Source organism: Oreochromis aureus, linkage group 5 (genome assembly GCF_013358895.1).
Source record: "Oreochromis aureus strain Israel breed Guangdong linkage group 5, ZZ_aureus, whole genome shotgun sequence".
Lineage (NCBI taxonomy): Eukaryota > Metazoa > Chordata > Actinopteri > Cichliformes > Cichlidae > Oreochromis > Oreochromis aureus.
The window spans coordinates 12933816-12952178 of record NC_052946.1 but is presented as its reverse complement, the minus strand read 5'-3'; the positions used below and the strand labels follow the sequence as shown (position 1 = coordinate 12952178).

Genomic DNA, 18363 nt, shown 5'->3' with positions numbered 1-18363 from the left:
GTGGAGTCTAAAAGCAGAAAAATGTTCAACCATCTAAAATATTAAAGATTGACTCTTGACCAGAAAGCGCACTTGCTTGCTCTTTTTAGCTGCTGCTACTGCTTTTTTGCACAAATAGAGAACAGCTAAAGGGAAAAAACACCTTGACACTGTGTTTATAAGTAATCCATGATCTTCATTTATTCATGGAGCTGTTCTAATCTAGTGCCGCTGTCTGGTCATATCCAAATTCCCTTATCCCCTTTTGTCTTCTGTTACTCTGCTTCAGGGAGGTTCTGTTCACACATAACAATAAAAATGTGTCGTAGACAATCTGATGGCAGGCAGAAGGCTCTAACTACAGGCATGAAAGCACCAAGAGGCAATTTATTCAGAAGGAACACACGCGCATGGACCTCCATAACACCATCATGGAGCAGAAGAGCTCTCTGACCTTACTCAAACAGTTTGAATAAGGTTTTAAAGTATAAATCAGATTACACAGTCGTCATAAAATGATCAGCTGATTTCTGCTTAGTAACAGATAAAGCCAAACTGATCGAGAGAGTAAAATCTAATCAGAAGTGACATATTTACTAAGGTTTGAATTTTTATAATTTAATCATTTCCTACAATTCTCTTAAAACCGATCATCTGCACTGAGGGTGAAATTATTAACTTCTTAAACACAGCTTTACTCCACAGACAGCTGTGGTTGGTAGGCTCTCATCATTGGTCAGACAATTTCTAATTTTTCTTCTTTCAGGGCTGCGAAAGTTTTAAAATATGTTATATAATATATGTGTTATATACTATGTTATATAGCTATACTTTCAGAGATAAGAGATGCAGATGTAGACGGAGTCTGACACTGTGCAACATCAAACAGTTCTTCAGTAAAGCTGTGTAGTGTTTGGAGCAAAAAAATGAAAGTTCTCCTGCAGCATGTTGTTGAGCTTCATGTCCCCTGTTTAAAAGCTTCTCAGATAGCTTTATCCCCCGTGTGACAGCTGAATGGTGACGGAGAGTTAAGATAATTATCCGTATGCTTAAATTCTGAAAATATATAATATGCAATCTAACTGGATTATCATATTTATATACAGTGTTTGGATAATATGAGAAATGACTCAAGTGCAGTTTCATTTGTAATTTAAGAGGTTTGACAAAAATATTGCATTCATTGTTTAGGAATTACAGTCATTTTCACAAGGACTGATTTTAATACTTAATGTGTTTTCTCTGTATTATTGTATGGTCAATATAAGGTGCCTTGAGGTGACTGTTGTTGTGATTTGGTGATAAATAAATAAAATTAAATAAATATGAATTAAAATCTTATGCCATAACTTTACATTACAATTACTGAAATAAGTCAGTAACTGTCTGGAGGGAGCCCACAGGACGTCACAAACTTCTGTGTTCCCTCCCTTTAAATACTCTGCTGGGCCTTTACAGCAGCCACCTTCAGTTGGTGCTTGTTTGTGGGTCTTTCTGTATTCAGTTTTGTCTTCAGTAACTGAAAAGCTTGCTCTGCTGGCTTGAGATCAGCTAACTGATTTGGCCATTGAAGAATATCCCTTTTCTTTGCCTTGAGAAACTCTTGGGTTACTTTCACAGAATGCTTTGGCTCATTATCCATTTGCACTCTGAAGCAAATGGATAATGAGTACAAATGGTACAAATTAAACTTGGTTTCATGTGTCCAGAGATTTTTTTCCAGCACTGTGCAGGCTCTTTTAGATGCTTTCTGGCAAAGTCTAATCTAGCCTTGTTGTTCTTGAGTGTAATCAGGTGTTTGCACCTTGTTGTAAACCCTCTGTTTTTCCATTCAAGTCCTCTCTTGATTGTAGAAATGATCAACAGAAATCTCCTTAACTTGCACTTACATCTCTCTGGACCACATTCAGTTCTTGTATAAAAAGGTCTGTAATTCCTAAACAGCTGACGCTAAACTCATGTTAAACCCTCTGAATTTAATCTAAAAGTTTCAATGTCATTTCAGTTTTGAATTGTATTTATATAGTGCCCAACAGGCACCTCAAGGTGCTTTATACTGTAAGGTATAGATCCTACAATAATAGTGAGAAACCCTAACAGACCCCTATGAGAAAGATTTTGGCAACAGTGGGAAGGAAAAACTCCCTTATAATCGGAAGAACCAGCCTCAGGGAGGGGCAGCCAACTGCTGTGACCAGTTGGGGATGAATCTTCCTTTCATCATCCTCAAACTATTTCACTATAATATTAAAGGTTTATATGTAAGAAGAGAAAAAAACAATAATGTCTGCATCACTCACTATCAGGGGTGGATGGTTCTGTTGTTGTGGTTGTCGTTGGAGTCGTTGCAGTCTCTGGAGATGTGGCTGAGGTCTCATCATCTCCTTCCGATATGCTAGGAGTAAGTGGAGGGTTGATGCTTGGTGGTGCCTGAGGGGTAGGAGTTGAAGCTAGCTGTACTGTGGGTGTTGAACTACTGAGTTCTGCGTCCTGATTATTATCTAGGGTAGCTGCTGTTTCTGCTGCTTTTGTTGTTGTTGTTGTTGTCGTCATCGTGGTTGTTGTTGTGATTGCTGCTGATGTAATGACAGCTTGGGCAAGCTTTGTGGATGGGTGTGCAGGGTTTGATACTGGCACTTCATCCTTGAGGGAGGGTGCTGTAGATGGCTTTGTGGGTATGGTAGTAGGACCTGTTAAAGAAGACAGTATGTAATTTTAACCTGGAAAAATGAGAACATAAAGGCATTTGAATTAAATGTGAAAATGGCTCATACCTGTGACAGGGGCAAGATCCTCGGCTGAGCCCCCCAGGGCTACACCAAGTAGCAGGAGCAGGGCGCACACACCCATTCTGCCCTACATAAGTATACACACACACAGACACACGAAACAGACAAAATCCTATTAGTGGAAAAAAAAAAAACTGAAAATGATTGAATTTTTTTCAAAGATCAAGGTTTGGTTGTTCTATAATCCATTATGTATTTTATAATCTTCCATCCTAATCCAACATGCTATTTGTTTGCAAGGGAAAAAAAAACATAAAAACTTTGATGACGTGGGCTTGTGTGTGTTTACCTGAAGAAGCGTAGTTGGCATCAATCACTCATCCGCACAGCCTGGTCTGAAGAAAAAAACAAAGAACAGTTTAGAATGACAACCAGATCCTCCCCACCAATCATTTTCCTTCTTTTAAACTAAAAAACTGCAACATGTTTTGGTAATATTGCTTCCCCTATTATCCACCCATCCATCATGACATCCTGCCTCTGCTCTGCAAAGGCTGTTAAACAACCGTACATAAACTAGTTATTTATTTAAATTGTTATTTTCTTGTTATTTACAAACAAGCTAGTTTTTTCTCCTGTGCTCGCTGTTTTGCGGCACGCCGGTTTCATGCTTGATGCCCCTGTCTCTGTATATACGAAGCAGCACTGAGCAGTGGAGAACTCAGCAAAGTGAAGGTAATGTTACCAACTTATTACCAAACTAAAAGTGCATTAAAATCTAATCTATGATGACAAAATGACAGGGGAGAATGACTCTTTCACATTCTCTTTGCTGCTGCCGCAAAGCTGATGGGATGAAATGATAAAGCAGCAGTGCAGTGCCTACCACTGCCCCGTCACACAGGAAGGTTCTGGGTTTGCTTGCCAGCTGAGGCCTTTTTGTGTTAAGTTGGCGTGTTCTCTCTTTGTGCCCGTGTGGGTTTTCACCAGGCATGTCTGCTTCCTTCTAGAGTCCAAAGACATGTCTGTTAGGTTAACTGGTGATTCCAAATTGGTTGTAGGTGTGGATTTGAGCATGAATGGTTGTCTGTCTCCTTGGTGATCTGTCCAGGGACTACCCCACCTCTTGCTTGATGTCAGCTGGGACAAGCTCGAAAACCCCGGGGGCACGAGCTGAAGTTAAGAAAAATGATTTTTCTGGACTTTCAGAAGAAGTGATTTGTGCTGAAATATTTTCATTGTTATCAGAAGCTAAATCTCAGCTGTCTAAATGAATGATTCAAAGAGAGCTGCAGTTAAAAAGTTTTTACAGAACACTTTCTGCAGCTCGACACAGGGGGATAGTTTACTCCACTGAGGACAAACATGATTACTTTAACCACAATGTTACCTTCATTTGCAGTAATGTTTTGCTGTAATATCTGAAAAACCGTATTATTAGTATGTTTATTTCAACAATACCATATCCAGATCTGTGTACAGTTGTGTTTAAAAGAAAGCTTTCACAGCACTCTGTCCTGTCAAAAACCCAGTGCACCCTTACTGCTTCCATAGGAATTAAGAGAGTAAGTAATTCCTAATCAGATGCACTTGATTATCTGAGGATCAATAAGCATGACCACCTTCAAAAAAGCTGATTTTGGCAGTTTAAATGACTGGCACATTTAGATTTGTTTTAACACAACGCTACAGTCTTCCCAAGAGTGGACGTCACAGCAAATTCACCCCAAGGTTAGACTGAGCAGTGCAAAATTACAGTCAGAGAAACTGCAAAAACCCCAGCGCTACATCTCTGAGGCTACAGGGCTGAGATAGCATTGCACTTAAAAGTTTGTGTACTTGTACGAACATATGATCCTGTTTGGAAGGGTCGCCAGAAGAAAGTCGGTTCTTGCTAAAAAGAACATCGTAGCATGGCTTAGGCTTGCAAAGTTGCAAGACGTCTGGAGCAACGTCCTTTGGACAGATGAGAGCAGAAGCTGAGATGTTTTGCTATCATGCACTGCGCCACATTTGATAAAAATCACATAACAAGTGTCAAACCGTTGGTGGAGGGGTGATCATTTGGACTTCTTTTACAGCCACAGAACCTGTAAGGTTAAGCCAGAACTCCTCTGTACTTTGACAAAGTATTCTAGAGCCAAATTTGAAGTTACCCGACTCAAAATTGGGCCGTGCAACAGGACTATGATCCCAAACACAGCAGCAAATCTCTGACAGAATAACAGAAAAAGAAAAGAATCAGTGTTGCAATGGCTCAGTCAAAGCCTACACGTTAAAAGAGCTGCGCATAAACAAAAGCTCACAAACCTCAATGAACTGAAGCAACACTGTAAAGACGAATGGACCAAAACTCCCCCGCAACAATGTGAGAAACTGATAACATCACACAGAAAATGATTACATCAAGCTGTTACTGCTGGTTCTACAAGTTATTGAATCATAGGGTGGAGTGGACTCTGTGCAGTCAGTTTGTTTTTTTAAACATTGAGCATTCAAAAACTAAGCAGGATCGAGGCTGAATTGGTATCACACTTTAATTCATGCTACAAATGTTCTCAAACTGAATACTGAGTAAACAGTGAATAAAAGGCCAGAAAGCAGACAGATGTGAAGAAGGCAGAGGCCAAGTGGTTGGTTGGGTTGACTGTCATTCTTCTGCGTTATCGCAGAGACGGACTGAGCTGTGATAATCTCTGAATCTAATCCCACGGTCTTGACCTTTGAATAATCCAGTCCATCTGCCTGTGCTTATAGAGATACTTGTACCAGCCAACAGAGCCAAACACTGCAGCGCTACCACACACAAACCACTGCTTTAAATCACTGATTATTGCATCACAGGGCAGAGAATAAATTGGGCTCTAAAAGCTATAATTGAGCCAGTTGCCAATATTCTGCTGTTTTGAACTAAGCTCATTCATTGCACTACTTACATTTTGGTTTGAGCACACCACTCTGGCTACAGTTAAAAATGGCACATGATAAGCAAGTAATGTGGTCAATGTGGATGCTATTAATCTACAAATCCACTTGTTGCTCTCCCTTTCTCACTTTCAACCAACTACTTAGCCAACAAATGCCTGCTTTCAGGAAAAAAACGATGCAAAGAAAAGCATGATATCTTTAACAGTTCATTACTATCATGCAGGCATATTGTTATTCAAGAAAAACACTGTTTATGTTCAGATAATATCACATATTAAATTATGTCACTCATAACTCAAAGAGCATATCCTGTCTGGTCAAGTAGTCAGAAAAACAAAACTCCCTGTTAATACATCTTTGACCTAAGCCCATAAACGCTACCTTACCCTGTTCTCCTTCAGTACTCAAACAAGAGCCTTCAAATATAGCAGACAGGATGATTGATACCATGTGAAGCAGCGTTCTACCATGTTTATATTAGGATCAATTTGATGAGATGCACTAAGATTAGTAATGTACTCGTGACTCATTGCTTTCTGCGTGCTATCCACCGAGGCTGCATGACGTGTCACTGTGCTGGTGTAAGTGATATATGCCAGTCCTGCTGCTAACCTCACTTCACAGATGCTGAAGCTGCCTGACAGGTTTTTATCAAGAGACAGTGTAGCTGCAGGACTACAATAGCCTAAGGTAACATTTTAATGTATTTTAGCCTCTTGAGCAGTTGTTCCAGTGTGTAGCTGTAAATGCATGCAATTCCTTCTCAGAAGTCTCATGTGTTGGTAGACAGCATTAATTTAACACGCACTGGGCGAGAGCTTCTATTTGTGCCACTTTTAGGTTCTATGCAGGCAGAGCTATCTATTAAAAAGATACTCTAGGTGATGGACAGGGTTGGGGTCCTTACTCAAAAACAGTAATGCATTACAAATTACTTGCTACTTTCTTTTTTTTTTTTTTTTTTTTAAGTAATGCAGTATGTTAGTGAATCATTTGTTACAATACTCATTATGTTATTTTTGTATTAAGGCCTTTATACACATGCAAATATTTCACAATGTGTTCGGTTTGTAAGGGCCTTTATTCTGGAACATGGCCTGAGATAATTACTAGTTAAGAGTATAAGGCTTAGACTACAATCCTGCCTATTAACACAAATCCCTATGCTAAAGAGGAGATAAATATAATTATTTTAGTGTTTAAGTTGGACCACAATGCTGAAAACACAAAGCAGTTGAAAATAAGAGCAAAGAGACTTTGTGAGTACTAGTAATTCTACTGTAGATATATGTACAGGTAGGAATAGAGGCCACAGTACTACAAGACTGAGTGATCTTCACTGCCTTTGTTACCTGTTGAAGGCCAGACTGGCTGCTGGGCTGGGGTTGGCATGCACTCAGCTTTAGCATCACTCTGGACTGTTTGCTAGATTTGTGTCACCATGCCGTCAGTGCAGATGCTTGCAAAGAGCTGCTGTTGTGTCAACACTATGATGCTGTTGTTTCTGTCCTGGATGCAGTTTGCACTTAATCATCTCGCTCTTCTCCTTTCATACACTAAAATAAGAGTAACGTCCATAACGCCACTCCCCAAAAGTTATAGACTGCTCCACCATTTTCCTGATGAGATCAGCATGATTGTAGAACGAGTGAGTGGGAAGAAAAAGGCAAATTTGATGTGTTTGCTATTTCTATCCACCCACTGTGCAGATAACTGAAGAACCTTTGTAACGCAAGTAATGACATAAATGTAACTGTAATGTGAATTAACTTAATTTAGTACAGTATTACGCAACATTACTGCATTATTGAAACATATAACGAGTTTAAGGTAACACTTTACTTTGGAATGCGTTACCTTAAACACTGTAATTTACACTCAAATGAGGATGCAGGAGCCAAAGCGCTATTAGTGTTCAATTAATTAGCTGTGTGCTTGAATTAATGAAGAGGACACTGCAGCTTAAATTAGTCAGTCATGTGGTGCCTTGACAAGACACTAATGTTTCAAAATGTCTGATAAACATCGTCTTGCTGTAACACCATTACTGACAACGTGTGACAAGCTCCTGCTTAAAACAAAAAGCAGCAGCTCACCACTCCTATTTGATTTGATTTCATATTTCACAAACACATTCGACTGACAAAGCATTTTTTCATTCTCAGTCTGCCTTCTTTAGAGCCAGCCTGCTGCTCAGCAGTAAATATCTTTCCAACAGTTTCATCATACTATTCCCTGCAGAGGCAACATGTACATACACATACGCATCTATTAGCGAATGAATAGCGCAAAAGGTAGTCATGCAGTTCCTGCTCGCCTTACTTTGGGCTTGTGTTGTGCAGCCATGTGAGTATTTTTCAGACAAGGCAGAGCACTTAGAGCTAGCCCTTTACAGCGGCCACTGTTTGGAAGAGCTGTCCTACAGCAAAGTGAAAGCTGCCACAGCTTCCTTAAGACTATGACGGGCAACACAAAATCAATAGATTGACTGGTGGGAATAAAAATACACAACGCAGAAATGTGTCAGCACACCCTCTTCCTTTTTAACTCAATTAAATACTGGCATGGGTTTTTTTTTACTCTTTTAAGAGATATACCTTTGATTTAGCTTTAGAAATAAAAGAAATATGAGAACCAACTGCACTGGCTGGAATGATCCTTAGATAAAAAGGACTTTGTTTTAAAAAAGTATCAACAAACTGACTTTTTCCACTTGGACTAAAGTTTTTAATTATTCTCTGACTAGTCAAATATCGGATGTTGTCTTATCAGCACTAGGCATTTCCAATTATGTGTCATATGAGACAAAATGAGTCTGGGGCAGAAAAACTTTGGCCTCCACAGAATGCTGAGCACCCATGTGTGCCGGCACACGCCCAGATTAAATTTAGATTGACTCGATATGAAAACTTTCAGGTCTGAGAACTTCAATCAGAGCACTATTTCATACAACAGACGAACAGTTTGGCACCAATGCTCCTTTAGCTGCTAGAACATTAGCCTTGGAGAGGGAGCTATGTAATGTTGATGAAATGGACAAATTTGTAGTTAGGAAACTAAAATCCACTAGTTGCAGTTCCAACAGTGCCCATTCAGTTAACGATGACAGACGTTAACTGAAAGAAGAGAATGACTTATATAAAGCTAGCTGAGAAGTTAAATTTCCCTACATAGCTTTAAACTCCATGAAAAAAGTGTCCTCTGAGGTCTGTGCTACAGCTATAAATATGAGTACCCTGCTTCTATTATCAACACATGATCAAGGTTTGATGATGGTAGCTTTTGTGTAAGATGGCTTTTCAAGTTGCTGCTGCTAGCATTGTTCCTTCTATGTCTGCTAGAATAGCTTTGCTGGCTGCATTATTCTGTCTTCAGTGTCAGGGATTGGCGATTTGAATGAAACCAGATGCACAGTTCAATTTGATCCAGTTGCCAAACCTGTATGCTAAGGATATCCCAGGGTTGCAGTCATGGCTAATTTGTAAGGATAGCAAGTGAGTCTCTCACGATATCCTAAACGTGTTTACTGAAATTATGTCCCGTGATGTTTTGAGAATGCTAATTAAAGAAAGTCTCCAGAGCATTTCTCTGTGATTATGGAACAGACAGCTGACATTACAGTCAAAGAGCAGGTGTCACATTTTGTGACTGAAAAATTGGAGGCAGAAGGATTTTATGAAACATGTAAAACAAAAACTAATACCCTTTTAGTTGTTTAAGATAACCTTATAGATTCTTAATGGCAGCCAGCAAATGTAGGGGACAGTGCTATGATAGTACAAAAAATATCTTGTATTTAAAACTGAAAATCATGTTCTTTTGGGTTGTAATCAGGTGACTTATTTGGCCACTTAATATCTCATTCCTTTGTTTTGGGTCATTATCTATTTGCTAGTGTCTGGCTTAATCTGAGCAGAGAGCATAACCCTGTACACTTCTGAATTCATTCTGCTTCTTCTATCAGCAGTCACATCATCAATACACAGTAGTAACCACATTAGCGGTAGTGCCAGCCATACATGCTTATACCATGACACTACCTCCACCATGTTTGACAGATAATGTGGTACGCTTTGAATCATAACCGGTTCTCTCCTTCTGCATACTTTTCTTTTGCTGTAATTCTGGTTCAAGTTGGAGGAGGTGGCTGAAGAAAGGGAGATCTGGGCTTCTCTGCTTAGTCGGCTGCCACGGCGACCTGGCCTCGGATAAGTGGAAAAAAATGGATGGATGGATGGATGGAAGAACTGTGCCAGCTGTTTAAGATGTTTATCTACAAAGTCTAATCTGGCCTTCCTGTTCTTGAGTCTTTATTTTTTTTTCACCTAGTTAGAAACACTTTGTATTTAAAGGCACCTCTTGGCTTGGTCAAGACTTGGTCAGATGTTGTGAAATTATTTTTTTAAACAATGGAAATAATTCAGTCATCATGCACTTTAGTCGTCTTATATGGCCTTTCAGCACTTTTGGTGCTGCTGAGCTGGCAAATGCATTCATTCAATTTAAGAATGCATCACATTGTTATTTGGCCACACCTAAAGTTTTTTGCTGTCTATCTCTCCAGCTGTATTATGTGTATTCGGCTTGATGAAGGTTTCCTTCACTTCCACTGGAATCTCTTTAAGTCTCATATTTACTATTACAGTGAAGATCTATCTATATGTATACATATATGAATGATAATATTCTGAACTCTGATTTGCTTGCACAGTATCTCAAAGCCTTATAATGACACATACAATTCTGCCTACAGTCAAGCGCAGGCAGACCTAATAAGAGAGCAATCGTACAGTTGCGAAAGAGCTGGGCTGTTGCCATGCAATTTCATTCACACATTGAAAGGAGCATTTATAGGTAAAATATAAAGGAAGTCCAATATTACATCTCCATGACAACCACAGGCCAAAATCAATGCAAGGTAGTGATTTAATATGGCAAGTTCTTCAGTGATGGTTTTGTATTTACATGTGACCTTAGGGTCATATAGGTTTTTTTTCAACTACAGGACTATAAATTTATGAATAGAAAAAGAAGAATCCCTAACAGTTGCTGATCACACCTTTGTGATCAGACAAGTGTTATTTAAAGTAGATGTGACTGAAACCGAATCACAGTTGAGACTGCTTGTTTTATCAATGTGTTAACGTGACAAGACTGTTGTGATTCAGATGCCAGGGAGCGAGTTGCAGATTTTTTCTGTGTGTGGAAAAGACTGCATTAGTGACATCAAGTACAGTAGCATCAGCTCTAGTGTGACCACATTTTTTAACTTTTTAGTTCTCCTTGTTTTTGCCACTGAGAGCAGGGGAACTGGCGCTATGTTGAAAGTGATATCAAAATAACTACGCACATTCCAATCCCATCTAATTAATGGAAGGCACTGGAGGGCGAAAAGACAATCATCTTTTATATTATTTTAAAAATAATTGTATTTAGGATTCAATATATTTCAAAAGGTAAGTGCTTGACCCCTGTACCACACAGAGCCTAGACCTCAACGACAGGACACCAGCACCAGAGTCAAAGGGAATTCACCATTCATGGCTTTCTCACAAGGCTTCCAGCTTCCCAAGTTTCTGCACTGCTTGTCTGTCTGTTTTCATTCATAGCATATTAATACTGTTTCTATGTCCTCAGAGGGAGGGGGTCTGGGGTAACTGAACTACTGTGAATGCTTCTCTTCACGGGAGACTGAAGTAGGTCTAAGTCAAGGCCGCTAGGACTTATGCTCTAAAACAGACCACAGATTATATGTCCCCAGTGCCACATACAACAGCCACAATCCTCTGGACTTCCCTTTTTGAGGGATACTACTCCCTGCTGGTGTGGTTTGTGTTCCTGTTGGCTTCATTCACAAGCTGGTGAGTTGATGAAAAGATGAAGAGAAGCATGGGGTTACTATTCTGGCTAATCATAAGGGCAAGAGAGACCGCTGTGTCTGTTATTAAGCCTGTAATGATCATTTGGTTCCATTAGGCTGGAAGGATCAAGAAAACTAACTTGTTTCAATGAGTGAAAGTGGTGAGTCAGTGAAGCTCTGCTCTGTGTCTAATTCGTTGTGGGGTTTCTCACAGAGCATGCCAGGGGCCTCTCAAGCTTTCCCACATTGGACACAGAGAGGATGTGGAGGCGCAAAGCATGGTCTCCCCACAAAAGCCACTGTGACCTTGAAGAGTGGTGCAGGGCCAAATGGACAGCTCAAGAGCCACAATGAAACTCGATTCACTTCTGCCCTTTGAAACTTAAACACCAAAACCGATTTGTAGATCCAGCATGCATCTGAGGCGGGCATGAAATTGATTTTTCTTTTTTTTTTGGGGGGGCATCTGCACTACGTATACAAAAACCATCAATCCCCAAAAGTTGGCACTGAATGAGAACTTCACACTGTTAGTCTTGCTTACCTAACTGTTTTAAAAGATGATAAATCTCTGTATTTAAAACCTATTTTTAAACAGCTTTAGACTATATTTTATTGCTCCTGTGCAGCTGTTGGGAGGCAGAAAACATTTATCTTTGTAGTTGTTGGTGCCAACACTCATATCATATATAAAGCAGTGAAGGATGTAAGACGATTTTATAACTAATTTACAGGAGTAATAAAAAAAAAGTACAATTACTTGGGGCTGTAACAGTAATACCGACCTATGAATCATTCAAGCATAAAAAAAGACACGTGACCAGTGTTGTGTCTACACATTACCAACAACTCATACACTTACTTATACGCCTACTAACAGCTGGTCAGAATCCCCCCCCCCCAAAAAAAAATATTAAGAAATGAGAGGCAGCTGTAGTCCTGTATTTGTATAGGCAGATTTTACAGTTGATGTTCTTCCTGATGAAACACACCCATCCCACTAGCTTATAAGGCCCTGAGTTTATATCTCCTCCCAGTCTCAAAGCAGGAATCTGATGTGTAATATGTTAACCACTACACCACAGAACCACACTTTTCATTCTTAAATAATGAACATCATACAATACAGTAGAGCCTGTTCTCCTAAGTGACCACTTAGTTATATACAACTCACACATCTGTCTGTGTGTGTGTAAGGGGAGGGGTTGCTGTAAGGACATCCTGCTGCGTTCCGTCATTATACAAGTTTGGTCTGATGTCGCCAAATTTGAGCTGAAGGTTTGATTCTTACATATGTTTTCTTTATAATACAACACAAGGGGTATAGAATAAAAAAACCCCCCTTAAAATCAACCTTAACCAGGTGTCAAGTTAAAGGCCCCTCCATCCACATTTGCTGCTGAGCTGATATCATCTGTTGATGATAGGAAAATGTAGACACATGTATGCAGAGGGGTAAATGCAGAAAACAGCCCCCATCAGTGAGTAGGCTATTACTGCATTAGAAATGACTCATTTACTTTTACTGATGTTCTACTCTGTGGTCAAGTTGCGGATCATTTCAATACATTTTATGTCCTATTGATTTATTCCCTTTAAGCTCTGTAGAAATTTCAGATTGATTTCAATTTAATTTTGTCACATGACAACAAAACCATAAAGGAGTTACTGGAACATCCAGAAAAAAATCTTAAGGAAAGGAAATATTTAAGGGAAAAAAAGCTCTAATTTGCAATATATAAGTAACCGATCATGGAGATGTTTAAGTACTGCTTATACAAAAAATAAATATATGCAGGTTTACATGCACCAGGTGGCATTGCTCAATTTCCCAGCAGCACTTGCCAACTATCCTTTGGTTATTTTGGATCTCTATCAATGGAAACCCGAAATGACAGTTCTGATATCTGAAGTAGTCATCCTACTGCAGCCGTCCCCTCCTTTTCCTCTGAAAGATAACGAAACCATCTAAGATAATAACATAATCACCGGGGACTTGACTTCAAAGCAACATCATGACTTGGCTTCTCTTTAAAATCCATTTTGTCCAGCTTCACCTTTAGGTGGTGCACTGAAAAACTACTCACTTGCTTACAGGCTCTCTGAGCACTCCCCCCCCCCCTTCTTCCAGAGCAGGACAAAACAGGTCTTGTTGGCAGGCCGATGGCAAATATTAATACATATAGCTTCAGTTTGAATCATAGGCACTCTTTTGAAATAAAGTGAAAACCTAACACAACATAAATGTGCAACATGGCTCCAAATTCTTGCTTTTTATGAACAAAAATCACACAAAAAAAGTTTTAAACCCAATTACTGACTATAATAACACACATGCCATATGAGGAAAAAAGGTATTCATGTAGCTGTAGTTACAGTACTGCAGTGCAGCCAAGACTAATCCTTTATACTGATTTCTAACATCCCCCAAAAGGGAGAAATAGCACTGCTGTAACACACTATGATGGAAAAGGAAGGTGGCAACCAGATCCTGACTGACGTGGACCCACGTGAGCTTACAAAAATCAAAAGAACCTCTTTGCACATCCAAAGTATTTTTCCATGTACAAAAACACCCACTGTTAATCGTTGCTATGAGCGTGAACGACCAGAAACACCAGTCAGCCGGAATCAAGAAGATTTAAAAGAAACATTTGACTAAATAACTTGAAGATATTACATAATTACTATTTCCATTCAGCAGAGAGGCAGGGCAAAGCTGAAGGATTTTCGATGGCGTCCTTTCTAGCCAGGCACAATATTTAGTCAGTCATTAGTAATCACACAGGTTCATTTCCTGTATTGTGGAATAAATGTCATTAAGATCCAATTGACATATCGCATGTAGCTCCAATCAGGCTCCTGTAATGCATCATAATCCTCTAAATGGAGCAGTGTTTATCCCGCGAGAGGTTGAATTACAGTGCTCTTCCTCAGCAAAACATGCAGGGCCCACAGGTGGAAACAAAAATATACCTCCAGCCCCACCCAAAAAGCAAACTCATAATATTGTGTCAGAGCCCTGAAATTGTGAGATTTCACAACACACGGGCCATTCTTTTAAACACCCACTCATTGACACTTGACGCAAAGTTCCCACAAAGTGATTTCAAGCTATACTTATTTTATTTTTAGTAACTAGGCCAATCGTGAAAAGTGTGGTGTGAGGATGATCACTCCAGTTCTTCTGCTAAAACTCTGACAGCATCCCGACAAGACAGAAATAACTTCGTTTTTTCTCTCTCCTTAGAATAGGTGCAAAGATATATACAGGCATAGTGAGCACGATTCTAACAGCCCTGCCTTTTTCTGCCGTATTGCCAAAGCAAACTTCTACCCTCTTTCCACAGTACGGCTTTCAAGGTGCTGGTGATGTTTGACAGGCAGATATGGTTTAACAGTTTTTTGGTTTGGTTTGTATTTTAATGGGGTAGAGGGTGAAAGGTGAATATGTTCAGGCCTGACAGACAGAGGTCAGGATAAGCCCGAGAGAAGAGTCACAGGAGTTGGGAGATTTTGTGCACTGGGATGGTCCTAACATGACATGACGGCCTCAAGTGAAGCTGAATGCCTGCTGTGGGGAGGCACACATGGTGAAGCATGGTGTATATATATGTGCCACAGTTCAGTGAACTGAACCAAGCATTATAAGCGGAGCTTCAGGCTCACATTCTGTAGCAGAGGCTTTTTCCAGAAATGACAAGCAAGTCTCTGCCATGTCCGATCAGCCTGACGATGTTCCTCTCCCTCTCTCTCCTCTGACTTTGAGGCTTTCACACTCCTTTGCTGATGCAGTGTTCTTATAGCTGATGCTCAGCTCGGCTGCAGCAGTTATGCCACCTATGTTTAATGCCAATTCCCACTACTGGCAATGACAAGCGAGCCCTTCTGATGAGCTGGGAATTCATGAATCACTGCTCAAGTCCGAGTAAAGGATTGAAATAATAATAATTTTAAAAAGCCATCAACACCCACAAGACTAAAATTGTATGCTTGGATACACCCAAGGCTTAGAAAGAGAGGGGACTATTATTAATAATTAAAAAAAAGAAAAAAGTTTGGGAAAGCACACACATGAGACCCCCATCTTGAAGAGGAGAAGAAACACAAAGCAGCCGCTGTGATTTGACAGAGCATACACGTTAACGTCAGGGCGACCTAATTCCTGTTGTGGGTCGCCTGAAGCCCCCCTTGCTCCTCCACCCAGTCATCCAGCCAGCTCCACTCCCTCCCTCCCTCCCTCCCTCTATGAACGTGTAATAACAAAGCGTTGATCAATAAAGTGTACTTTCCAGTGAGGCAACCCTGGAACCCCCTCTCTCCGCCACTCCACCCCCTCTTTGTTCCAGCGTAAGCGCAACAGCATCTGTGTTGGCACAACAAAACCAACTTCTTAAATGTTGTCGCACTCTCTCTTAAAGCTTCCCCCCTCCCCTCCTTTCTTCGGAGTCCCCCCTCGCCAAAATTTCCCTCCCTGCCTCCGAGCTACTTCTGAAATGTTCAGGCGTTACAGGGAGGCTCACAACTCATTAAACGCCGCGCTGCTCCGTGGACGAGCCCCCCCAAACGATAACGGCATCATGTAACGTAAAACGCGGGAGGAGGGGGGGGGGGGACGGGGACGGAAAGTGCTCGTTTGAGGGTGACACAATGTTACAACACGGGGAAACATGCTCGTAGAGCGACATTGTAACAAGTGGGATTCTGCTTTGCGCAACAAAAACAAGAAAACTCACCACAACTCCTGTAGAGCCCAAAGGAAGCCGGAGGGGGGAGGCGAGAGAAGAAGGGGAAAAAAATGAAAGCCAAGTGGGAATTTATCCTGTCTTCCACGTTTTCAACCCCGGCCCCTTTCTCCACACCCCAGGAACCGAGAGTGTGAGCGGGGTGGAGGTGGGGGGGACCAGGGTGATAGCAGAGGAGGGAAGCACGATCTGGGACGCACTGCCAACACTTCACAGTCAGTTTATCCGCTAAAGCCAGGGTAAAGAAAGCGCCCCCTCCAAAAAAATAGAATTTCGCCCTTCTGTAGCGTCTCTTCGGAGGGTATTTTCTTCGCCTTCTTGGATGTTAAATCCCAGGGTTTATCCGCTGTATCCGGGCGCGTCGGCCGACTATTCTAGTCCGCCATGTTGTGTGTCTGTCTGCATAGGAAGAATGGGAAGCGGGGAACGAATTCCCAGGCCTGGCCCCGTCTCTTCTCCTCTGTTTCTCTGTAGCCCGCAGCGACACCTGCTGGCCCAGATCCACTTTACACCTTCCACACTGCAGCGGTCCCCATCAGTGCTACCTAACACAGTATTGAGGGCCAGAGACCTGTTCTGATTGATGATACACCACTTTATTTTTCCAATCTACATAAATTTCAGAGGGAATTATCAGATTATTCTTTAAGTATAACTCTCCAGGGGCAATATTACAGAAATGTGACGTCAGTTTGATGGTTGGGCTATTTTAGTCAGTAATATATCCAGTAATAGTCTTTTGCCTTTAAGCAAAATTATTATTATTTTTATCCTTTCATTAGTCAGCAGTATCCTAAGTTATTTTGCTGAGGCTATTACATTTTTACCTTTTCTAATGATGTTTTCAGGTATTACATCTTGGTTTAGTAGTGATAAGTAGGTAGAGAACTGATTTTCTAACTAAAATAATATACATTTTTAATTATATTTTTATTTTACTGGTAACAATTTTTTAAATATAATTTACTGAGCCACTTTGAAGTCAATAAATAACTAGTAGTAACATGTAAAGGGTAAATAGTTCATTTTCTGTCTACAACAGTCGGAATGATCATCAGATTCAGAAATTTCAATAAAAAATATTTTTCATTGTTTTTGGCTGTTGGTTGTGTTTCTTTGAGAATGTGTTAATAAAATAATCAATAGGAAACTGTGGGCTAGAGGAAAAAAAAAAACTAAACAAAATTACAGGCCCTTATATGTTTAAGACATGCCAGCAGTTTAACCAGCCGATTTGTATCACATGGCTTATAACATCGGGTGTCATCTGTATATGCAGCGTTTTCTAATATTAATTCCAAAGTGAAGACTGTATAACGAGAACAGTCTGGGCCCTAGCACAGAACCCTGTGGAACTCCATGATTAACTTTTGTGTGTAAGAACCATCATTTATATAAATAACTACAATTGAAATTTCCTGCAAACACAATTGTGTATTCTAGTCCATCCAGCCATCCTCTTCCGCTTATCCTTATCAGGGTTGCAGGGATGTCTGGAGGCTACCTGGGTACCATTAGGTAAGAGGCAGGGTACACGTGATCAGTGTTATGAAATGTTGCACTCATCTAGCAGCACAAGGCCAGGCAGAGATGTTGTCTGAGGGTGTGAGAAGATCATTAGGAAGCATCATTATAGTGCTGCTTCTCTGCTTTAAATTTATTATTAAAATTCATCCATAAACTATTCCTCTGAAAATAGTCACATAACTGACTTGTAATCACTCTTTTGCGACCTTCTGCAGTAAAGAGATAGCTGGAAAATTTCCTACAAGTTATTAATAATTTATATAGATGAAGGTAAAAAATATCATATTTGATATTGAACTGTTAGTTAATGGTAAGACGTCTTTGAACGGAGTGTCTGTCTCGTAAACATGTTTTTAATGGTCCATGATCTTGGGGACCTGGTGCATACACTGTACCATGATACACCCAACACAGCCAGAAAAACTCTGTTTTTCCAACATTTAAATTATCTAAAAACCACCATGAATATGTTTGGACACAGGAAGGGAGTTAGGATCTTCACGCCACGGTGACATGTGCCATCAGCCATAATAAACTTTTAATAACACCGCATTAGTCTCCATAATGTTCATTCAAGGATTCTGCATGCAAGATG

At 40.3% G+C, this 18363-nt stretch overlaps 1 protein-coding gene across 1 annotated transcript in view; it reads right to left on the bottom strand.

Moving 5' to 3' along the window:
• ptpra (protein tyrosine phosphatase receptor type A) overlaps positions 1-16660 on the bottom strand; it is a 31105-nt gene extending 14445 nt beyond the window's left edge. The window contains exons 1-4 of the mRNA XM_031747672.2: positions 16233-16660; positions 3058-3103; positions 2754-2835; positions 2280-2669 (exon numbers count right to left, since the gene is read on the bottom strand). Of these exons, the coding sequence (XP_031603532.1) occupies positions 2280-2669; positions 2754-2835; positions 3058-3078 (493 nt within the window). The 5' untranslated portion in view covers positions 3079-3103; positions 16233-16660. The remainder of the gene's footprint in view (positions 1-2279; positions 2670-2753; positions 2836-3057; positions 3104-16232) is intronic.
• Positions 16661-18363: the final 1703 nt, after the last annotated feature.